The sequence below is a fragment of the Leopardus geoffroyi genome, chromosome E2 (genome assembly GCF_018350155.1).
Source record: "Leopardus geoffroyi isolate Oge1 chromosome E2, O.geoffroyi_Oge1_pat1.0, whole genome shotgun sequence".
NCBI lineage: Eukaryota > Metazoa > Chordata > Mammalia > Carnivora > Felidae > Leopardus > Leopardus geoffroyi.
In genome coordinates, this window is record NC_059335.1 from 1,090,359 (window position 1) to 1,115,447 (window position 25,089).

Sequence of the window (25,089 nt, forward strand, 5' to 3'; positions counted from 1 at the left end):
GAGATCCATGGAACAGATCTGCGGGAGGAAGGGAGAGGGAGAGGGAGAGAGAGGGAGAGGGAGAGGGAGACAGACAGGGTGGGGAGTGGGGAGAGGGGGAGAGGGACACAGGTAAATTTATTACGGCATTCAGAGCACATTGCCAGAGGAAATCTAAACCAGAAGTAACTCAAAATGGCAGCTCAAATTCCAGCTTCTGTAGCATCAACACAGAATGAAAATGCTGTAGTGAAATGATGAGAGAAAAAGGAGCAGTTTTAGGGTTCCAGGGCTGGCATTTGTGAGAAAGGAAACATGGGAGGAGACTAATGTAGTGAAGTCTTGTGGGTAGGTGTTCTGGTGCCTTCTCTGGGTCGATGAGAATGTCTTCTTTCTTCCTGGTCCAGAGAGGGCACCTTCTGCGTGGGAGTTTTACCTTCTTTCAGGGAATTAACAGAAGAGTCAGTGTCCTTGTGCCCATTGTTTCTTAAGTGCTTTGAATGAAAAATGATCAATATACCAGGGCGCCTGGGTGGCTTGGTCGGTTAAGTGTCAGACTTCAGCTCATGTCGTGATCTCATGGTTCATGGGTCTGAGCCCCGCTTCAGGCTCTGTGCTGACAACCTGCTTCCGATTCTGTGTCTCCCTCTCTCTCTGCCCCTCCCCCACTCACACTTTGTTTCTTCCCTCAAAAATAAAGAAAACGTTAAAAGAATTTTAAAAAATTCGATATGCCAAAGTGGCTTGTTTTGGGGTGAAATACTTTGGTTCCCTCCTTCGACAGGGAAAATGGTTCTTTCCTTATTACATAAAAATACATTATGTGTTCATGCTCTGCTTCATTGATGTTGTGTCTTTGGGTCTCATGGCCTGGGCTAGTGGCTCCATGGCGAGCCCCACTCTGGGCACAAGAGGCAAGAATAATGTATTCATGCCACCTGACACTCCCCTGACACCACAGCCAACCAAACCATCTGGACGCTGGTGTGCATCTCTGTCACCTTCCCCCTGTCTTCCATCTTGGTAGTTTATAAGGGGCTATTTGATAACCCAAAGTTTGGTTGATAAACACCACTGCACTTAAGGAAACATGTTCCTCCACATGGTTAGCCTCTTTGTGCTCATCAGGAACAACAACCCTGGCTGTTCCCTGCTGGGGCAAAAGGTAATTTCTCTACATTTCTCATGAGGTCCGGTGGTTTGGATTCTCTGCAACACATGCATATGTCCATTCATCCATTATGTAAGGCTAAGCCTCTACTATGAACAGGGACTTCTAGGTAATTCAATGGTGCAATACATTTGACTGACCAGGGGCCCCAGTCTTTCCAGGGGTTGACATACATTGCAATGATCTTAGGACACACACATAGTCTAACAACTCAGAAATTGGGCTGCATCATATACCAAATAGCATCTTGCACTTGTGGCTGAGTTTTGACTCAGTCCTTTGCTCCATGTGAGACACATGACAAAGGGAGAAAGTGTCAAGTCCTTAAAAAAGTAAGCAATCTGAAAGTAACGTTAGACTGTAGCTGACTTCTGCATCAGTAAAACTATCATGAAGACACCTCATCACAGCAATTTTCTTTCTGAGTTTCCTATAAAATAATGGTCTCTTTTATAATTGGTGGCATCTGAGCCCTGGATTAATTAAAACAATTTTTTAGCAATCCCTATCAAAATAACACCAGCATTCTTCACAGAGCTAAAAGGAACAATCCTAAAATTTGTATGGAATTACAAAAGACCCCAAATAGCCAAAGTAATCTTGAAAAAGAAAACCAAAGCAGGAGGCATCACAATCCGGAACTTCAAGCTGTAGTACAAAGCTATGATCATCAAGACAGTATGGTACAGGCACAAAAAAAGACAGATCAATGGAACAGAATAGAGAACCCAGAATTGGACCCCCAATTGGATGGCCAACTCATCTTTGACAAAGCAGGAAAGAATATCCAATAGAATAAAGACAGTCTCTTCAGCAAATGGTGCTGGGAAAACTGGACAGTGACATGCAGAAAAATGAACACGGACAGTTTTCTTATACCATACACACACACACACACACACACACACCCCTCAAAAAAAAATCAATGAAAGACCTAAACATAAGACAGGAAGCCATCAAAATCCTAGAGGAGAAAACAGGCAACAACCTCTTTGATCTTGGCCACAGCAATTTCTTACTTAACACATCTCTGGAGGCAAGGGAAACAAAAGCAAAAATCAACTATTGGGACCTCATCAAGATAAAATTTTCTGCATAGCAAAGAAAACAATCAGCACAACTAAAGGGCAACAGAGTGGGAGAAGATACTTGAAAATGACATATCAGATAAAGGGTTAATCTCCAAAATCTATAAATAACTTATCAAACTCAACACCCAAAAAACAAATAATCCAGTGAATAAATGGGCAAAAGACACTTCTCCAAAGAAGACATCCAGATGGCCAACAGACACATGAAACGATGCTCAATGTCACTCATCATCAGGGAAATACAAATCAAAACCACAATGAGATATCACCTTACACCTGTAAGAATGGCTAACATTAACAACTCAGGCAAAAACAGATGTTGGTGAGGATGCGGAGAAAAAGGATCTCATTTGCACTGCTGGTGAGAATGCAAACAGGTGCAGCCACTCTGCAAAACAGTATGGAGGTTCCTCAAAAAATTAAAAATAGAACTATCCTACAACCCAGCAATTGCACTACTAGATATTTATCCACAGGATACAAGTGTGCTGTTTCAAAGGGGCACATACACCCCCATGTTTATAGCAGCACTATCAACAATAGCCAAAGTATGGAAAGAACCCACATATCCATCGACAGATGAATGGATAAAGAAGATGTAGTATATATATACAATGGAGTATTACTCGGCAATCAAAAAGGATGAAATCTTGCCATTTGCAACCACGTGGATGGAGGTGGAGGTATTATGCTAAGCTAAATTAGTCAGAGAAAGACTAATATCATATGATTTCACTCACATGAGGAGTTTAAGATACAAAATAGGTGAACATAAGGGAAGCGAAGCGAAAATAATATAAAAACAGGGAGGGGGACAAAACATAAGAGAGTCTTAAATATAGAACACAAACAGAGGGTTGCTGGAGGGGTTGTGGGGGGGGGGGATGGGCTAAATGGACAAGGGGCATTAAGGAATCTACTCCTGAAATCATTGCTGTACTATATGCTAACTAACTCGGATGTATATTAGTAGATAAATTAAAAATAAATAAAATAAATACATTAAATTTTTTTAAACATTTTCTTCATTTATTTTAAGTAATTTATACACCCAATATGGGGCTCGAACTCACAACCCTGATATCAAGAGTCACATGCTCCACTGACTGAGCCAGCATGGCATCCCTGTATTAATTTTTAAAATGATAGTTTAAATCTTAACCAAGTATGAAAGTGCAACACATGAGTGGGCCAAGATGGCGGAGCAGCGTGGAACTTATTTTTGCATCTCTCCTCCCCGAAATGCAACTAGATCCACACCAAACCATCTTGCACACCTACAAAACTGATGTGAGGATTAACACAACTTGCACAACTTGAATTCAACAGGTACGTGGTGTGGAGAGGTGAACTGGGGGAGAGAGAAGCCGAAGAGGGTAGGGAGCTCTTTTTGTGGAGAGAGGACAGAGACAGGGAGAGAGTACAGGAAAAGCATTCCCCCCCCCCATAAAAAGCAGGTGGACGGAAAGAAAAAAGAAAGGAGAAAGGGACTGCAAGGGACTGAAGCAAAAAAGGAGAAAGGAGAGGGCTTAAATTCCATTAAGATGCTATAAACAGGGGAGCGCAGAGTGAAACTCATCAGCTCGTTACCTGGCGGTGTTCTGGTGGGAAGGGTGAATCCCCAGGAGCAGAGTGAGATCCAGGGAGGGTCCTCAGGCCACATGGGAGACGTTTCCCCTGCTGGAAGCACTCCCCACAGGCAAAGGTGCCTGCAGACCCGGGAGAACAGCCACATTTGCTGGTGCTGCAACAAGGCCGTTAAGGGTGAATGAAGCCTGGTACCAGATGTGTGTTGTAAGTTCCCATAGTCCCTGAAACGTTGCTGCTGCACAAGCACGGGAACTTTTTCTGGGGCGGCCTGGCACCAGGCCACAGTCTCTGGGCATTGGCAGTGGCACGGTCCCACGAATGTTCTTGGGTGTGGCCGGCACTGGCCATTGCTCGGTGAGACGCTCCCCCAGAAGGTTTGAGCGGGTCAAAGCCACAGTCCCTCAGAAGTGAGGGGTCGGGAAAAAGCTGCATCTGAGATAAAACTCAGGAGGGAAGTACCGCCTGGCAGCCTGATGGCTTGGTCACGGACAGCGTTAAAGCGGGCAGCGGACGGATGCAGGAAACAAAGGAGTACTTAATTGCCAGGAGGCGAAAGCACAGACTTCTGATACTAGAGACTGGAAATCTGGGTGACGCCATTTTCGCACCTCCCGGGCATGCGCGCGGGCGCGCGCACGCGCACGCCTACGTCCGCCACAAAAATCAGCTAAGCAGCGCCATCTAGTGGGGAGAATGAAGCTGTTACACTCGGCCCCACCCAATTGGGCCAACCGAGCTCTTCAAGAACACGAGTCTCTCCACCTGCTTAGTTTACAGACTATAAAGTGCTTCACAGTTTGACTTCTAGGAGAAATCGATGTAATTTCAATGGTATTTCAGTCTGTTCACTGGTCCATCTATTCAATTTTTTTCTTTTCCTTTTCTTATTCTTGAATACATAAAGAGAAAAATTTTATTTTCATCGTCTGTTTTTATTTAAAAAAGACATAATTTTTCCTACTATATTTTAAACTTTTTTGTAAATGTTTTAAATTCTATTTTAGTTTCATAATTACATTTTATTGTTTTTATTGTATTCATTTTTAAAAATTTTCAAACCTTTTCCTTTTTTTCCTCTTTTCCACCCTTTTCTTTTCTTTCCCTTTTTTCTCTACTCTATCAAGGTTCCTTCAACAACCAGACCAAAACACACCTGGGAGCTAGTATCCTTTATTTGATTTTTTGTGTGTTTTGTTTTTAACTTTCATTTTTTAAAAATTCTTTATCTTCCTTCAAAATGATGAAATGATGGATTTCACCCCAAAAGAAACAACAGGAAGAAATCACAGCCAGGGACTTAATCAAAACAGATACATGCAAGGTGTCTGAACCAGAATTTAGAATCATGATAATAAGAATACTAGCTGGGGTTGAAAAAAAGCATAGAATCCCTCTCCGTGGATATATGAGAAGTAAAATCTACTCAGGATAAAATTAAAAATACTATAATGGCATGGTGGCTTGATCGATGAAGCAGGGCAGTCAATCAGTGACATAGAGGACAAAATTATGGAGAATAATGAAGCAGAAAAAAAGAGGCAAAAGAGCACAATATAAGAATTAGAGAACTCGGTGACTCATTAAAAAAGGAATAACATCCAAATCATAGGGGTCCCAGAAGATGAAAAGAGAGAAAAAGGGGTAGAAGGTTTATGTGAGTAAATCATAGCAGAAAACTTTCCTAACCTGGGGAAAGACACAGACATCAAAATCCAGGAAGCACAGACAACTCCCATTAGATTCAACAAAACCCAACCACCAACAAGGCATATCATAGTCAAATTCACAAAATACTCAGGCAAGGAAAGAATCATAAAAGCAAGGGGAAAAAAGTCCTTAAACTACAAGGGAAGACAGATCAGGTTCAGAGCAGACATACCCACAGACACTTGGCAGGCCAGAAAGGGAGTGGCAGGATATATTAAAGGTGTTGAATTGGAAAAATATGCAGTCAAGAATTCTTTATCCAGCAAGGCTATTATTCAAAATAGGAGAGATTAGGGGCGCCTGGGTGGCGCAGTCGGTTAAGCGTCCGACTTCAGCCAGGTCACGATCTCGCGGTCCGTGAGTTCGAGCCCCGCGTCGGGCTCTGGGCTGATGGCTCAGAGCCTGGAGCCTGTTTCCGATTCTGTGTCTCCCTCTCTCTCTGCCCCTCCCCCGTTCATGCTCTGTCTCTCTCTGTCCCAAAAATAAATAAACGTTGAAAAAAAAAATTAAAAAAAAAAAATAGGAGAGATTAAAATTTTCCCAGACAAAAACTAAAGGAGTTCATGACCACTAAACCAGCCCTGCAAGAAATGTTAAGGGGAACTCTCAGAGGGGAGAAAAGAAAAAAAATTAAAAGACCAAAAGCAACGAAGACTAGAAAGGACCAGAAAACACCACCAGAAACTCCAACTCTACAAGGATCATAATGGCAATAAATTCTTATCTTTCAGTACTCACTATATGTGTTAATGGACTAAACACTCTAATAAAAAGACACAGCATAACAGAATGGACAAGAAAACAAGACCCAGCTATATGCTGTTTACAAGAGACCTATTTTAGACCTAAAGACACCTTCAGATTGAAAGTAAGGGGATGGAGGACCATCTATCATGCTAATAGTCATCAAAGAAAGCTGGAGTAGACATATCAGACAATCTAGATGTTAAAATATAGACTGTAACAAGAGATGAAGAATGGCATTATATCACACTTAAGGGGTCTATCCACCAAAAAGATCTAACAACTGTAAACATTTATGCTCCAAACGTGTAAACACCCAAATATATAAATCAATTAGTCACAAACATACAGAAACTCATTGACAATAATATCATGATAGTGGGGGACTTCAACACCCCACTTACAGCAATAGACAGATCATCTAAACAGAAAATCGACAAGGAAACAACGGCCTTGAATGACACACTGGACCGGATGGACTTAATAGATACATTCAGAACATTTCACCCTAAAGCAGCAGAATACACATTCTTCTCCAGTGCATATGGAACATTCTCCAGAACTGATCACATAGTGGGACACAAATTGAGTGAGTGGCCCTCAACAAGTACAAAAAGAATGAGATCATACCGTGCACGTTTTCAGACCACAATGCTATGAAACTCAGAATTAACCAGAAGAAAAACTTTGCAAAGATAACAAATACTTGGAGACTAAAGAACATCCTATTAGAAAATGAATGGGCTAACCAAGAGTTAAAGAGGAAATTAAAAAGTCCATGGAAGCTAATGAAAATGATAACACCACAGCCCCAAACCTCTGGGACACAGCAAAGGCAGTCATAAGACGGAAGTATATAGCAATCCAGGCCTTCCTAAACAAAGCAAAAAGATCTCAGATACACAACCCAACCTTACATCTTAAAGAACTGGAAAAAAAACAAAAAACAAAAAAAAACAGCAAATAAAACCCAAACCAGCAGAAGACAGGAAATAATAAAGATTAGAGCAGAAATCAATGTGATCGAAAATAAGCAAGCAAGCAAACAAACAAACAAACAAAAACAAGAACAGTATGACATATCAATGAAACCAGGAGCTGGTTCTTTGAAAGAATTAACAAAATTGATAACCCCCCTAGCCAGTTTGGTCAAAAAGAAGAAAGAAAGGACCCAAATAAATGAAATCAAGAATGAAAGTGGAGAGATCACAACCAACACTGCAGAAATACAAACAATAATAAGAGAATATTATGAGCAATTACATGCCAATAAATTGGGCAATCTGGAAAAAATGGACAAATTCCTAGAAACATATAAACTACCAGAACTGAAACAATAAGACATAGAAAATTTGAACAGACCCATAACCAGTAAAGAAATCAAATTAGTAATGAAAAAATCTCCCAAAAAACAAGAATCCAGGGTTGGATGGCCTTCTGGGGGAATTCTACCAGATATTTAAAGAAGATTTAACACCTATGTTTTGAAGCTGTTCCAAAAAATAGAAATGGAAGGAAAACTTCCAAACTCATTCGATGAGGCCAGCCTAACCTTGATTCCAAAACTAGACAAAGACCCCACTGAAAAAGAGAACTACAGACCAATTTCCCTGATGAACATGGATGTAAAAATCCTCAACAAGATACTAGCCAACCGAATCCAACAATACATTAAAAGAATTATTCACCACGACCAAGTGGGATTTATACCCAGGATGCAGGGTTGGTTCAATATCCATAAAATAATCAATGTGATACATCACATCAATAAAAGAAAGGAAAAGAATCACAAGATCCCCTCAATAGATGAGAGAAATCATTTGACAAAATACAGCATCGTTTTTGATTAAAAACCCTCAAGAAAGTAGGCATAGAAGGATCATAGCTCAAGATGATAAAAGCCATATATGAAAGACCCACCGCTCATATCATCCTCAAGGGTGAAAAACTGAGAGCTTTCCTCCTAGTTCAGGAAGACGACAGGGATGTCCACCCTCACCACTGTTGTTTAACATAGTATTGGAAGTCCTAGCCTCAGTAATCAGAGAACACAAGGGAATGAGAGGCATCCAAATTGTCAAGTTGAAAGGCAAACTTCGACTCTTTGCAGACAACATGGTACTTTATATGGAAAACCCAAAACATTCATCCCAAACAACTCCTAAAACTGATCCATGAACTCAGCAAAGTCACAGGATATCCAGTCAATGCACAGAAATCAGTTGCATTCCTATACACCAGTAATGAAGCAACAGAAAAAGAAATCAAGGAATTGATCACATTTACAATTGCACCAAAACCCACAAAATACCTAGGAGTGAACCTAACCAAAGAGGTGAAAAATCTATGTACTGAAAACTACAGAAACTTATGAAAGAAATTGAAGAAGACACAAAAAAATGGAAAAATATCCCATCCTCATGGATGCGAAGAACAAATATTGTTAAAATGTCGATACTACCCAAAGCAATCTACATATTCAATGCACTCCCTATCAAAATAACACCAGCATTCTTTACAGAGCTAGAACAAATAATCTGAAAATTTGTATAGAACCAGAAATGACCCCAAATAGCCAAAGCAATCTTGAAAAAGAAAACCAAAGCAGGAGGCATCACAGTCCTGGACTTCAAGCTATACTACAAAGCTGTAATCATCAAGACGGTATGGTACTGGCACAAGAACAGACACTCAGATCAGTGGAGCAGAATAGAGAACCCAGAAATGGACCCACGGACATATGGCCAACTCATCTTTGACAAAACAGGAAAGAATATCCAGTGGAATAAAAACAGTCCCTTCAGCAAGTGGTGCTGGGAAAACTGGACAGCAACATGCAGAAGAATGAACCTGGACCACTTTCTTACACCATACACAAAAATAAACTCAAAATGGATGAAAGACCTAAATGGAAGACAGGAAGCCATCAAAATCCTAGAGGAGAAAACAGGCAACAACCTCAATGACCTTGGCTGCAGCAACTTCTTACTCAACACATTTCCTGAGACAAGGGAAACAAAAGCAAAAATTAACTATTGGGACCTCATCAAGACAAAAAGCTTGGGGCGCCTGGGTGGCGCAGTCGGTTAAGCGTCCGACTTCAGCCAGGTCACCATCTCGCACTCCGTGAGTTTGAGCCCCGCGTCAGGCTCTGGGCTGATGGCTCAGAGCCTGGAGCCTGTTTCCGATTCTGTGTCTCCCTCTCTCTCTGCCCCTCCCCCGTTCATGCTCTGTCTCTCTCTGTCCCAAAAATAAATAAAAAAACGTTGAAAAAAAAAATTAAAAAAAAAAAAAAGACAAAAAGCTTCTGCACAGTGAAGGAAACAATCAGCAAAACTAAAAGGCAACCAATAGAATGGGAGAAGATATTTACAAATGGCGTATCAGATAAAGGGTTACTATCCAAAATCTATAAAGAATTTATCAAACTCAGGGCGCCTGGGTGGCGCAGTCGGTTAAGCGTCCGACTTCAGCCAGGTCACGATCTCGCGGTCCGTGAGTTCGAGCCCCGCGTCGGGCTCTGGGCTGATGGCTCAGAGCCTGGAGCCTATTTCCGATTCTGTGTCTCCCTCTCTCCCTGCCCCTCCCCCGTTCATGCTCTGTCTCTCTCTGTCCCAAAAATAAATAAATGTTGAAAAAAAAATTTAAATAAAAAAAAAAAAGAATTTATCAAACTCAACACCCAAAAACCAAGTAATCCAGTGACGAAATGGGCTAAAGACATGAATAGACACTTCTCCAAAGAAGACATCCATCTGGCCAACTGACACATGAAAAAATGCTCAACATTACTCATCATCAGGGAAATACAAATCAAAACCACAGTGAGATATCACCTCACACCTGTCAGAATGGCTAACATTAACAACTCAGGCAACAACAGATGTTGGTGAGGATGCAGAGAGAGAGGATCTCTTTTGCACTGCTGGTGGGAATGCAAACGGGTGCAGCCACTCTGGAAAACAGTATGGAGGTTCCTCAAAAAACTAAAAATAGAACTACCCTACGACCCAGCAATTGCCGTACTAGGCATTTATCCACGGGATACAGGTGTGCTGTTGCAAAGGGGCACATACACCCCATGGTTTATAGCAGAACTATCAACAATAGCCAAAGTATGGAAAGAGCCCAAATGTCCATCAGTGGATGAATGGATAAAGAAGATGTGGTATATATATATACAATGGAGTATTACTCGGCAATTGAAAGGAATGAAAGCTTGCCATTTGCAACTACATGGATGGAACTAGAGGGTATTATGCTAACGAAATTAGTCAGAGAAAGACAATGTCATATGACTTCACTCATATGAGGAATTTAAGATACAAAACAGATGAACATAAGGGAAGTGAAGCAAAAATAATATAAAAACAGGGAGGGGGACAAAACATAAGAGACTCTTAAATACAGAGAACAAAGTGAGGGTTGCTGGAGGGGTTTTCAGTGGGGGATTGGCTAAATGGGTAAGGGCCTTAGGGAGGACACTCGTTGGGATGAGCACTGAGTATTATACATAGGGGATGAATCACTGGAATGTACTCCTGAAATCATTATAGCACTATATGCTAACTAATTTGGATGTAAATTAAAAAATAAAACAAACAAAAAAGATAGTTTAGCTAGTACACAGTCTATATGCATACATCAATACAAAATTTAAATTACTATGAATGCTGGAAGGTCAACTAGGTGAATATGATAAAGTACAACCAGTGTACTTGACTTAGTCTGAGGGCTCAAGGAAACATTCCTTGAGGATATATTTTTATGACTGGAATGATTATTATGCAGTGATTTACTAAGTGTAGAGTGTTGGGAAGAGTATTCCAGGAGTGTCTGACCAGGAATGGTCCTGGGAATCCATGTGAGGAAATGTTTTCCATGTTTTCCATTCAGGAAACAGAAAAGCCTGAACAGAATGAAGTATACTTCATCTGCAGACACTGAACTGGAAGGATAGAATACTTTGTGAAAATGATAACTTATTGACTCCTAAACCCAGTGGATGTAATTTATATATTTGAAATCATTAGGAATTAAACTTTATCTTATAGATTGCAATACAGTGACACTTTTTACCTGGTAAAAATCAGTGAAAAGATGTAGTTCCTTTTCTTTTTTTTTTTTTTTTTTTGTTTATTTATTTATTTTTAAAGAGAGAGAACATGGGGGAGAAGCAGAGAGAATGAGAGAGAGAACCCGAAGCAACCTCCATTGTCAGCCCATAGCCCAATGTGGGGCTTGAATTCATGAACCGTGAGATCATGACCCAAGCCAAAGTCGGATGCTTAACCGACTGAGCCATCTAGGCACCCCATGTAGTTCCTTTTCTAAAAATAAAAATTTTAAATCAGTTTAATTGATTCAAAAAGTCAAATTGATATGGATATATGAACTTAAAAAATTTTTTTAACATTTATTTATTTTTTGAGAGACAGAGAGAGAGCACGAGCAGGGGAGGTGCAGAGAGAGGGGGAGACCCAGAATCGAAAGCAGACTCCAGGCTCTGAGCTGTCAGCACAGAGCCCGACGCAGGGCTCGAACTTAGGAACCGTGAGATCATGACTGAGCAGAAGTTGGTCGCTTAACCGACTGAGCCACCCAGGCGCCCCTGAATTTTTAAAAATATATAATTTGTAAACATCTACATACATTAACCAATGTATAAAATCACGTGATATTATACAAAGGCTCTGAGGATCTCCTGTTTCTTATTTGGTAACCTAGGGGTCAAGGTCATTATTCAAAATCACAATTTAGCAATTTTTTTAAAAAAACTGCTTTGAGCATGGTTACGTTTAGTAATATAAAGAGCCAACCATTTTCAAAACATTAGAAGATTAATATTTATCTTTCCTTTATGCTACATTTGCACAATAATTTTCTCTTACATTATCAAGTATCCTTTGTAAAGGTTTCAAAACATTTTCAGTTCTTTTGTTTTTTAAACAATAAAATTTCATTAATTTTGAAATATTTTTAACTCAGGTCTACTGGACTCTTTCCAACCAGTTTTTGCATCTCTTGGCTCAATCAAAAGATAGTCTGATTCCTGGAGAATGTTTACACAGGAGAAGAATAAATGACTTAGAAACTTTTCTTTTTCCATCTGGGATTTGGGAAGTCTTTGCCAATGCCACAGATTTCAACACAACCAGGTCGAATGTCCATTTTCCAGAAACGTCTCTCCTCTACAAGGAAGTTACAAACTCCAGGGATACAAAGGCATTTCAGCCAACTCAGAATACTGTGGAGGGAAGGAAAAGAAAGGAAAGAAGGGCTAAAAATAGGGCAAAGAGGGACAGGGTTAAGGAGGATTCACCAGTGAGGAAGTTTTAAGCTTATCATAAATTACCCAATGCCAGAGTTCTTAAGGGGACCCTGCAATACTGTTTATTTGCAGGACAAAAAGGAAGTACAGTTCTGATTTACCAATGACCCTCTTTCTCAACGTTTATTTATTTTTTGGGGACAGAGAGAGACAGAGCATGAACGGGGGAGGGGCAGAGAGAGAGAGGGAGACACAGAATCGGAAACAGGCTCCAGGCTCTGAGCCATCAGCCCAGAGCCCGACGCGGGGCTCGAACTCACGGACCGCGAGATCGTGACCTGGCTGAAGTCGGACGCTTAACCGACTGCGCCACCCAGGCGCCCCCAATGACCCTCTTTCTATACTTGATATGGAGAGGCTCTAAAGTGATTTAGACTGGAACTTGCTTCCCTGAGAGATGTTTAGATATGGGTATCTTCTTAGGCAAATCCATCAATTGCTGTAATGTCAATAACCTAAGATGGGAAATGAAATGCAACAAGTAAACTTAACACTAGAACTAATAAATCCTTGTAAAATCACACAAAATTATTTCAAATCAATTTAAAACACAGCAGTTTAAAGAAGACATCCTAAGAGCTGTGGAAATAGATGAAGACCAGCCAAATGAGAATACTCAAAGGTCGTCTATTCAGATCTTGCTGCAACAAGGTTGTCAGACACCATCACTCACATTTTGGCATATTCTCAAAGGCAGGCAGAGGAGTTGTAAAGCCTTACAGTCTAAAAAGGCAAGACTTCAGCATGGCCCAGAGGTTTTATCATGGTGGGATGGTGATGAATGCCAAATCCGGCAGTAAAACTGAGGACAGTAGCTACTTTTAGGGATAATCTATTATCGGTGTTAGAATGAGTATGTTCTGGCCTAACGCTTATAATAGGAAGGAAGAAATGAGTAAAAGGGCCATTAATGGTGATGACAACAAGGGTCTGTAGAAAATGAGAAGTGGAACAATTATAGGCAAGCAGATTAAAAAAACAAAACAGGAATTTGGCAGATATCTTGCTCTGAGGTCTTGAGTGGAAGGAGTCATTTGTTTGTTCTGAAGGTCTTGGGTCACCTGTCTGCTTCTGAAGATCAGCTTAAAATCCTGTTTGAGGTCCTGATTGTAGTAGCCTTCCAATTGTGTGGAATTCTGGATTTCTTCTTTAGTTGTGAAACTTAAACCAGAGTGACTCCCTGGAGTTTCACTGCTCTATTTTTTTTTTTTTTTTTTTAGTTTACTTATTTGAGAGAGAAAGAGAGAGAACGTGCATGTGTGTGTGTGTGGGAAGGGCAGAAAGAGAGGGAGAGAGAATCCCAAGCAGGCACTATGCTGTCAGCATGGAGCCTGACCCGGGCTTGAGCCCACAAACTGTAAGATCATGACCTGAACTGAAACCAAGAGTCAGGTGCTTAATGGACTGAGCCATCCAATCACCCCTAATTGCTCTATTTGTTGCTAACAGCACCTGATAGGTTCCTTCCAATGAGATTCAAGAACTGTTACTCTCTGAGGTCTATTCCAATAGATGGAATCTATTAGTTGAAGATCATGAAAAAGCTGTTTAAAACATATCTTCAGATGGTGGCCTTAATGAGTTGGTGATAAGACTGGATATAGTACCTGAGTCCCTGGTAATATTTTGCCGTGTCTGCAAATAGCAGAGCAGCAACCAGTGATGGGAGTGAAATCCCTAGACATATGGGTCTTCTAGTTAGTAATTCATAGGGAGATAAGTGAGTGAGCGGACTACATGGCCCTAAGGGCTACAGGGAATACCTTTGGCAAGGGAGCTCAAAGGTTCTGAAAGTTTTGCTGACGTTAACGATGCTAGTGGTCCTTTAACTTTTCCAGATTGTGAGTGATAAAGACTGTTGTTTCTGAGTCAGGGCTGATGCCTTACAGAGTTCTTGTATAATGGTTCCTGTAAAGTGTGTGACACGATCATCTGATGTAGATGTAAACATTGGGATAACCCAGGGTTGGAAACAAAATCTATCAGCTTTTCAGCAAAGAAATGCTTTAACCCACCCTGCGAATAGACAGAATAACTAAAACATATTCAAGTCCCACAGAGGGCAGAAGCTGACTAAAATCCACTTGAAGGTGTTCAAAGGCCCTTCAGGTGTGGCTACCACTTATCTAGGACCCCACGGTGATGTTTGCATGTCCCTATTTGTCCCCAGTGGCTTAGGACCATCTAGTAGGGATCAGAGCTTCAAGGAGAGCCAGGTGGGAACCTCACCTACTCCTTCACCTCAACCTCAGCCCCTGCAAGACCCCTCAGTTATAAATTGCCCAACTTTCTCCCGCAGCGGTCTGCTGCCCCTCTCTCCAAAGGCACTGTTGCCTCTGCTCCCCACCCCTTAGGACAGTCATCACTCTAACAGATTCTCCATCTGAGCCCCTTCCCTAGGCCATGAGTTCTCTACATCCTCAAATAGCCACTGAGGCAGGTCTGCTCACTGTCCCCATTTTACCTGGCTGGAAACTGAACCTGGGGGGAGGCTGGACAGAAAGTTTCTCTTTATGACCTCCAGTGAAAGGTGGGGATGGAGGAATTCGCAGCCCATGGCACAGCGTCTCAGGAAGTCTGGCCCCCGGCACCCTCCTTGCTTCCTGGCCTAGTTCCAACCCAAGCACACCCCTCCCTCTGGTTCCAACTACTCTAAGGATCCTAATCCACCTCCTCCCTCTGTCCTTAGGGCACAGACCTGCAGACCCTTTCCTTCTGAGATGCTGATGGACCCCATAAGACTTTTCTAAAGCCTCCATAACGCATTACTTCAGACTGAGTGGCTTAAACAATAGAAATGTATTTTTTCACAAATCTGGAGGCTAGATATCTGGGATCAAGGTGTCAGCAGCATTGATGTCTCCTGAGACCTCTCTCCTTAGCTTAGAGGTGGCATTTTCTCCGTGTCTTCACATGGTATTCCCCCTGTGTACTAATTACACCAGTCTTAATGACACCATCACACTGAATTAGTGTCCACGTATTGCCTTTATTTTACCTTTTTTTAAAAGACCTATTTCCAAATACAATGACATTCTGAGGTACTGGAAGTTAGGACTTCAACATGAACTTCGGAGCATACAATTCAGCCCATAACTAACACATCTTTTCATCGGGAGCTAACACTTAGGAGTTCTCCTGAGAGTGACCACATTTAACAGCCCCAAAATCACAGCCCTGTAACTCACACATTGCATTCTGAGGTATTATCACAAGAGAAATGAAACATACTGTATAAAGAATCATAACTGTAAGAATCAAACAAATGTCTATAACAACCGATAAAGCCAAAAACTGGAAACAACTCAAATATCTAAAACAGATGAATGAATAAAGAAATAGTGGTTTGTCCACTGAACATTACATTTCTTGACCCTTAAAAGAAAAAACTAATTACACAGACCCACTGACAAATCTCAAAATAAATATACCAAATGAGGACACCCAGAGGAAAAAATTTAAACATTTTATTCTCAATCACATAAAATACAGAAAATACAAATGAATCTATTGTAAAAGAAAGTAAAAACCAATGTTTGCCTGGAGGAGAGAGAGAGATAATTAAAGGACATGAATGAATATGGGGTGGTGCATATGTACAATGTTATGATTGTGATGATGGTTTCATGGGTTTATATGAATATCAAAACTTACCAAATGGTACACTTTAAATATGGACAATTGTTTATTAACCATACCTAAAAGGCATTAACAGTATAATAAAAAAATTTCTTTCTGTTTTCCAAAAATAAAATTTGGCCAACCTATATTGACCCCATCATATCCCTTGTAATGCCTTGGGATCAGCACCTTGCCTCAGTGGCAACATATATAAGTGAGCAACGAAAGCCATTTCCACCTGAGTGATCGGGAATGCAGGCTGGGTACCAAAGCCCACAATGCTGGACTGAGATCTTCCTTCTTTCTATTCTTGTTTTCCCTCCTGTGCAGCAATGGCTTTAAGGTGAACAATGCAGACAAACTACAGGAATCTGTAAAACCATTAGATTATTTTCTGACAAGGCCCTCAGCTACACAAGACTCATACTTCAGGAGGATCTGAGAATTTTTTTTCTTTTTCTTTCTTTTTTTTTTTTTTTTAAGTTTATCTATTTTGAGAGAGCACAGAAGGGCAGAGAGAGAGAGAGGAGAGAGAATCTCAAACAGGCTCTGCACCAGCAACACAGAGCCCAGTGCGGAGCTTGAACCCACGAACCACGAGATCATGACCTAAGCAGAAACCAAGAGTTGGACGCTTAACTGACTGTGCCACCCAGGTGCTCCTACCCGGGGAGGATCTGAGAATTTCTGTTCCTGTTCATCCTTCACAGCCTTACCAACTGGAATGATGGCAGGCACCCTTTTATTTTTTCATCTTTTTGTTTTTGTTTTTGAGAGAAAGAGAGAGAGAGAATCCCAAGCAGGCTCCCTGCTGTCAGCACACAGCCTGACACGGGGCTCAATCTCATGAACCATGAAATCATGACCTGAGCCGAAATCAAGAGTCAGACGCTTGGGGCGCCTGGGTGGCGCAGTCGGTTAGGCGTCCGACTTCAGCCAGGTCACGATCTCGCGGTCCTTGAGTTCGAGCCCCGCGTCGGGCTCTGGGCTGATGGCTCAGAGCCTGGAGCCTGTTTCCGATTCTGTGTCTCCCTCTCTCTCTGCCCCTCCCCCGTTCATGCTCTGTCTCTCTCTGTCCCAAATATAAATAAACATTGAAAAAAAAAATTAAAAAAAAAAAAAAAAAAGAGTCAGACGCTTAACTGACTGAGCCACCCAGGCGTCCCTGGAACAATGGCAGGTGCCCTTTTAAAAGAGGCTCATTCCAACCAGATGTTGCAGTCTCTTGCACTCTTCTATTTACCCACTGTTTGTATACAATGATAATTTCCCCATAGTCTTTCAGCCAGTGACACTACCACACAGAATTCTGGACATCAGGGTACGTCACTCGTTTGCAGGACCTGGGTACAGAATTCCTGCACCAGTGCTGAGCACGATACAGTATCCCCTGCAAAGCAGAGAACAATTTTATGTGGTTCCAAGAAGTACCAGAGGTTGTCACAACTGCCCCCTCTTCAGGGTGAGCTCCAACACCACAAAATGTCCTATATCTAGGCTACAATTCAGCCACAAAACCTGACATAATTTCCTTACAGGTCTTGGGCAGCAATGCAAACAAGGACCAAACTAGAGAGAGGACTACCGTCATCCCATCCCCCTGAAGTGCACAAACATTCCACTGTTCTGAAACCACCCCATAAGAGTAAGTCTAACCCTCAAGATAAAGGCGACTCAAACAATAAGGCCTTTGTTATAGCACAAACCAGAATGACGGAGGCAGGCTGTTCCTGGGTTGGTGACTTGGAGGCTAAAAATTCCACAAGAGTCCCCAGACCAACAACATCCCTAAAAAGGTGACTTGGAAAGTCAGATGGAGTCCTCTGGACCACAACTGGGTCATCAGACAGAAAGGAATGAGTACTTTGGCTTCTCACATATTTACCACAAATGGGAAAACAGGAAGGTTTACTTCTCTGAACATGTCAAGATGGAGAAATGATACACATGTGGCACCTGCCATGTGGCGGGGGTGAATGGCTGCTGCTACAGAATCAACAGTAATAAAAACCTGACACGGGCCTACGCTGAAACATGCAATGCAGCTCCCACATACCCGCCATTTATTCTGATGTCTGGATGCATGAGGCTCAACAGGCAGATGGCACCCTCAAAAGAGATCGCCTCGAGTGCTGTTACACTGAACAAGGAACCACATTTGCTACACAACTAAGTTGTTTTTTGCCATGTGCACTTTGTGGTAATCAATGAGGTAAGGCCTTTGGCTAATGGCTTTCTCATTCAAGACACTCATAAGGCCCAATCCAGTATGAACTCTCTGGTGTCGAGTGAGGCCAGAGCTTTTACTAAAGGATTTCTCACACTGGTTGCACTTATATGGCCTTTCTCCAGTGTGAACCCTTCGATGGTCACTGAAGTTGGAGCTTCGCCTAAAGGACTTCCCACATTCACGGCACTCATAGGGCCTTTCTCCAGTGTGAACTCTCTGGTGTTTAAGGAGCGCAGAGCTTTGGCTAAAAGATTTCCCACATTTGCTGCACTCATAAGGCCTTTCTCCAGTGTGAACTCTCAGATGTAGAACAAGGCTGCAATTTTGGCTAAAAGATTTCCTACATTCACTACACTCATAAGGCTTTGATCCAGTGTGGACCTTCTGGTGTTTTAAGAGGCTGGAACTGTAGGTAAAGGATTTCCCACATTCACTGCACTCATAGGGTCTTTCTCCAGTGTGAACAGTATGGTGTTGCAGGAGTGCAGAGCTTTGATTAAAGGACTTCCCACATTCACTGCACTCATAAGGCTTTTCTCCAGTGTGAATTCTCCGATGCTGAATGAGGTTGGATCTTTGACTAAATGATTTGCCACATTCTCCACACTCAAAAGGCCTTTCTCCGGTATGAACTTTCCGATGGTTATTCAGGCTGTAACTTTGGCTAAAAGATTTCCCACATTCACTGCACTCATAGGGCCTTTCTCCAGTGTGAACTCTCCGATGTTGAAAGAGGTTGGAGCTTTGGCTAAAGGACTTCCCACATTCCCCACACGCATAAGGCCTTTCTCCGGTGTGAACTCTCTGGTGTTTAATGAGGCTAGAGTTATGGCTAAAAGATTTCCCACACTCACTGCACATGTAACATCTTTCCCCGGGAAGGACTCTCTGGTGATGAACAAATGTGTGTTGGTTGCTGAGAGCTTCTGTGCAGTCTCCCCAGTGGTGTTGAGTTTTTCCCTTGTGGAAGGCTGCCCCACACTCAGTTCCATTGTTTGACTTCTCCCCGGTGTGTGTGGCCTGTTGCTGGAGGAATCCCGAGCTGACCAGGAAGTCCCTCTCAGTCTCCCCACAGATCAAGGGCTTCCCTGACACATGCCGTCTGCAGCTCTTTGCCACCGAAGCTCCACTCGCGCTGCTTCTGAAGGGCTGATCTCCAGTGTGCTCCTTCTGCTGCTGCTGAAGGTTTCCGCTGAAATAGACTCTTTTCCCATGTGTCCCAGCAGTGTACAATTTCTCATCGAACTGGGTTTCCTGGTGCTCAGCCAACTGGAAACTGTCTTCCAAGACTGGAGCACACACCTCACAGGGGCTGGCCTTCTGGGGAGAAAGACCTGCCTTGGGAGTCCTGACATGTGACGCTCCTTCTACAGAAACGCTCTGCTCAGAAGGTGCCTCCTCATTCTCTGCTCCATGCTGACAGCCTGAAAGCAGGAAATGCTGGTGAAGCACACAGTGACTTTTGTGGGTGGGCAGCCCCACACATGTGTGTCTAACAAACCCAGACACGAGTCCATGAGATTGCTCATAGGACAAGAGGTTCAAGTTCAGGCTGAGGATGAGGCCGCTTAGCAGTACCGGGCCACTAATGATCACAAAATGGGGGTGGGGGGGGCCTCATGAGGTGAAATCAACAACACTGAGGACAGGCAGGGTCTACAAATAACTTTCAACAGGACCTAGTCTGCTGGGCAAAAGGGTGTGTTCGGGCCCAGGAAAACTCAACAGTGAAAGAGAAGCTGGCATGCAAGGGCTGTTGAAGAATCTACGTGCACCTCAGGACACGGTCCACAGGAACCGATATGGAGAGCACCCCAAATAGAGCAGTGACAAAACCGGTCAAGATGAGGAGTCCAGAGAGGTACAGATGAGCCCGGGGTGGGAAGCAAGAGTATAGTGCTGAGTAGCAGTTGACCAGTCACCTCAGTGTGAAGAATGGGGAAGGAAAGGCACATAGGAAGTGTGGGTGCCACTGGCATTACCAACGAAAGACCAGTCCCACGGAGTAAGTTTCTGGTATGACATGTACACAGCCCTGGGGTCCTGTCCTTTCCCAGGTGTGTCACTGTTCACAGCCAGGCTCCCTCTGAGCCCAGCCTGCTTTAGTTGGGTTCATATCTCTTCTGTGAACCACAACAGGCTCTCCCGCCCCTCCCCCGCCCCTAAGATGGGCAACTATGTGGCACCTGGATGATGCGAGTACCGAGGGGAAGACAGGAGGTGAGCAGCCAGCACTGACCAAGCACAGCTCAGTGCACAGCAGCACCAGGGAAAGAAAAGTTAAGCATCATAAAGAGAACCTCCAAGGAGGGTCCTGCAAGAACACACCATGGCCTACGTAACAGCGATGAGGTCAGTGATGGCAACCTCTGGCCCAAGCAGGAATGAGGAAATGTTAGCCAGAAGAAAAAAGCAGAACCTGGGCTTCTCAGGTGCTTTGTAACTAGAAGAGTCACCTGGCAGGGAGAGGGCAAGCAAAGTGACTGGAACACTCCTGACCCTGGTTCTTTCCCTGAGAGGCTTAGCAGTAGCAGGTGTTGGGGCTGCTCAAGGAGTAGGCAGTGCACATACCTCAGCCCAGCCAACCACACTGCCTACTCAAGAAAGTGGGGAAGGAAGCAGCGGTCGTGGTCCTGATGGGAGGGCAGACCTGCCCTTGGGGGAAAAAGGGAAAGGGAGAGGCTAGCTCAGGGCAGAGGGGGGTGTGCAGACCTTACCCAGGGAGGTTACAAGTGCCAAGTTCTCCAGCATCACATCCTGGTACAGGCGTCTCTGAGCCTCCTCAAGGAGACCCCATTCCTCCCTGGAGAAGTACACGGCCACATCCTCAAAGGTCACAGTGCCCTGGCAAGATGGAGACAGATGAAACCATGAACAGCCTCTCCCCCAAAGATGGCAATCCATCCCCCACACATCTACCCCTCACCCATCTTCCTCCCGAGCATCCAACACAGAAGAGAAGCCAGGCCCCAGCACCGCTGGTGCCACTGTCTCCTCACAGGCCCAGTGATTACAGGCACCAGCGATGAGCAGATGAGGATAAAAAAGTAGCAAACAAGGGTCTGGCACAGAAGCATTCACTCATTTCTGCTAAGCAGTCCCCTGATACGGACAAATCAGGTAATTCTCAATACCAGGGCCCTGGGGCACTAGGCATACACGCTCTGCAAGTACACATCACTCTCGAGGCTGCACATCCCTCGCATTCCCAGACACAGCCACCACCGGCTTGCTGCCCCACACACCTTAGGCGTCTCTTTGGCCTCACTACTGTGTATTACGGTATCTCCACCACGGGGTTGTGTGCTAGGGTTATGGGGATGGCAAACACAGGGCGCCTACCACCGGACAGATGACACCTACAGTTTTCTAACCATATACAGTCACAGTCTGGGAGAGGGGGCCGCCACATGCTGTAAGGGTTAAATTGTAGTGTAGGGCTAATGCTTAGCTTGAAAAATAACAGCTTTGTGTTGACACTGAAGGTTAAGAGATAACAGCCTTGCTTTGCTCTGGTAAACGACGCCTCATACTCTTGTAAATTAGGCTTCACCAATTAAGGAAACAAAAGTTCAAAGAAAAGAGCATCAGAGGCAGGGTCAAGGAGATCCACTGGTTGCAACTTAGAGGCAGAAAGTCTAAAGTAAACACCTCATTAGGCAACTGTTTCTAACTCATCTGGAAACTGTTTCTTTGTTCTGTTCCCAGGTGATGATAAAATGATGTGATCGGTTATAAAAACTGTACCCCGGCTGTTTGGGGCCGCACTCTTATCAAGAGTGTTGGTCCCGATCGGTTGGCCTTGCCTCTCATTGTAATAAACTTTGTTGTGACTGTCACTGGTGCCCGTAGCATTCTGTCTCAGGAGTCGTGTGGATGCAACAACGCGACACACGGGGGCTGCACTCTGGGAAAGAGCCAACAGCCAGTGGTTGTGAGATCCAAGCTTTGTTACAGCAGTAGAAAGAGGTGCCCTGTTTCCTGTGGGAAGAGGTCACTGACTGATTTGAGTGACTCCACGGGCAGGTAGGGAACTGAAACCAACTAGAGGGCTACACAGGAACTGCTCCTGATCCCTGGATAAAAACGCTGTTTGGTTGGGAGATCTTACTTGTGGGAGCAGAGTGGGGAGGGGAAGCAGCACGCTGGCCGTCTGAGGCCCCCATGGTTCCTGGACACAGCACACAGTATTGGATCCTAGATTCAGGCCTTGCACCACAACCGACGACAGCATCCACGGGATGCTCTGCAAATTCAAACAGGACTGAATACTGCTATTGACTTCCCAGGACTCGCACAAAGTCACAGGCCCTAATCCTCCTATGACGGCTTCACTGCTGGGGTCTGTTCCTGGCCTCAGACTTGGGGGTCTCAGATACCCGCAGCCCTGTCCCACTAGGTGCTGTACTTCCTGTCCCCAAAGCAACCACAACCTTCCTGGGTCCACCTAACCCTCATCCAAAGCCCGGCTCCATCAGTGGCCCACCTTACTGACGCTCACAAATGACCACATTTGCCCTTGACCTTACCCTCCGGGCTGAATGAAGCACCCGAGGCCCCAACAAAGTCCTCACAAAATCTTGGTGAGTGCACAGAGTGGTGAATGAACACCTGCGCTAGTCTGCGTGACATCTTGCCTCGCTTATCTATCCCTTGTCTCTGCATCCACCTCATGTCCACCATTGCCTTGGAAGCCTTAGCCACCTGCCAGACTACCCTGTCCCCGACATGTACTGCTCTCAGGACCACTTACCTGCCTCATTTGTGTTTGTGAAGCCTTAACCTATCGCCCAGGTACCCAAGCAAGAGACTCACCCATGGCCCCCACCCTCCTCTACCTGGTCCCCTGGCAGCTTTACAGTCATAACCTGAAGATTACCCGTCCTTTTATTTCTTATTTTTTGAGGGGGGGTGGCATATGCGTGCATGTGCACGAGGGGGGCAGGGGCAGAGAGAGAGAGAGAGAGAGAGAGAGAGCCCTAAGCAGGCTCCACCCCCAGCACAGAGCCCGACAGGGGGCTCGATCCCACGACCCTGATACCATGACCTGAGCTGAAATCAAGAGTTGGACGCTCAACCGACTGACCCACCCAGGTCGACCGAAGATCACTCCCCTTAAACGTGACCATGGCTCACACACCTGTACCCACCTCATTTTGGATGCCTCCATTCTGAACCCTTCCCCTGATTTTTATTTTTATTTTTATTTATTTATTTATTTTTCAACGTTTATTTATTTTTGGGACAGAGAGAGACAGAGCATGAACGGGGGAGGGGCAGAGAGAGAGGGAGACACAGAATCGGAAACAGGCTCCAGGCTCTGAGCCATCAGCCCAGAGCCCGACGCGGGGCTCGAACTCGCGGACCGCAAGATCGTGACCTGGCTGAAGTCGGACGCTTAACCGACTGCGCCACCCAGGCGCCCCATCAGTTGCCCCTTTTCAAACATGCATCCAGAGTCCAACCACTTTTCCCAAGCCACAACCCTGGTCCGCTAACCTTCACCTGGACGTTGGCATATCCTGCAGCCCCATCTTCCCTCCTGCTCCTTCGGTCCCACGGTCTGCTCTCCACTCTGCAGCCAGATGGAGTCTGGGAAGGCCTTATTAAGATCGCTTTGTGGGGCGCCTGGGTGGCGCAGTCGGTTAAGCGTCCGACTTCAGCCAGGTCACGATCTCGCGGTCCGTGGGTTCGAGCCCCGCGTCAGGCTCTGGGCTGATGGCTCAGAGCCTGGAGCCTGTTTCCGATTCTGTGTCTCCCTCTCTCTCTGCCCCTCCCCCGTTCATGCTCTGTCTCTCTCTGTCCCAAAAATAAATAAACGTTGAAAAAAAAAAAAAAATTTAAAGATCGCTTTGTGCCTCTGATGCACACCTCCTCATCACCTCCAGAATATACACCCAACTTCTCCGTTGTTCCAGCCGTGACTCCTGTCCCCCTGCTCTTGTTCCCACACAGAAGGGCAGCTGTGGTTTTCTGAACACCCTCAGCAGGTTACACCCCTAAGCACCTGCATATCTTAGAACCGGTTCCTGGCAGAACTCTCCACACCTGTTTAGGTCCGTTGCCACAGATGGAAACGCTTCTACATAAAGGCCGACAAGGACTTAGGATCCTCTGCTGGGGGTTTCCCCAGGGCCCCCAGACCCCAGCCTGGGGGAATGACACTTGAGAGCCCCTGGACACCACGTCCAGAGAATATGGAGGTGGGCGGTCAGGGCCAGCGAAGGGCTGAAATACCCCCCAATGACCTGCGTAAGGTCCACAGCGCTTCTGCCGCGACGGGAAACTGTGCAGAGAGGCTGGAAATAGAGGAAATAGAAATACAGAAAAATAGAATCCGCGGCTGGGTTCGACGGGCTCACACTTCCCGTACACCCTGGCCCTGGAGTCGGCTGACTTCATGCTGGCTGTCTAACGTCTGTGCCTCAATGCTGTGTCCCCTCTTGCCAGCTGTGTCACCTGAACTAAGATCCAACCTCCCGATGCCTCGATGTCCTCATCACTCCTGTCCGGCCCGCTCTTCCTTTGAACCGCCTTGGGGAAACTTTTTTTTTTTTTTTTTTTTTAATTTTTTTTAACCTTTATTTATTTTTGAGACAGAGAGAGACAGAGCATGAACAGGGGA

General features: G+C 44.4%; 1 protein-coding gene and 1 long non-coding RNA gene across 4 annotated transcripts in view; one reads left to right on the top strand and one right to left on the bottom strand.

Annotated features, from left to right (window-relative positions):
• Positions 1-606: 606 nt before the first annotated feature.
• LOC123577973 lies at positions 607-21,282 on the top strand. Its single transcript, XR_006702185.1, has 3 exons — positions 607-619; positions 4,240-4,245; positions 21,175-21,282. It is a non-coding gene; the product is annotated as an uncharacterized LOC123577973 (long non-coding RNA).
• LOC123577872 (zinc finger protein 304-like) overlaps positions 17,477-25,089 on the bottom strand; it is a 573,883-nt gene continuing 566,270 nt past the window's right edge. For all 3 annotated transcript variants that reach the window (XM_045440217.1, XM_045440216.1, XM_045440215.1), the window contains exons 2-3: positions 21,182-21,308; positions 17,477-19,888 (exon numbers count right to left, since the gene is read on the bottom strand). In XM_045440217.1, coding sequence (XP_045296173.1) covers positions 18,396-19,888; positions 21,182-21,308 — 1,620 coding nt within the window. In that variant the 3' untranslated portion in view covers positions 17,477-18,395. The remainder of the gene's footprint in view (positions 19,889-21,181; positions 21,309-25,089) is intronic.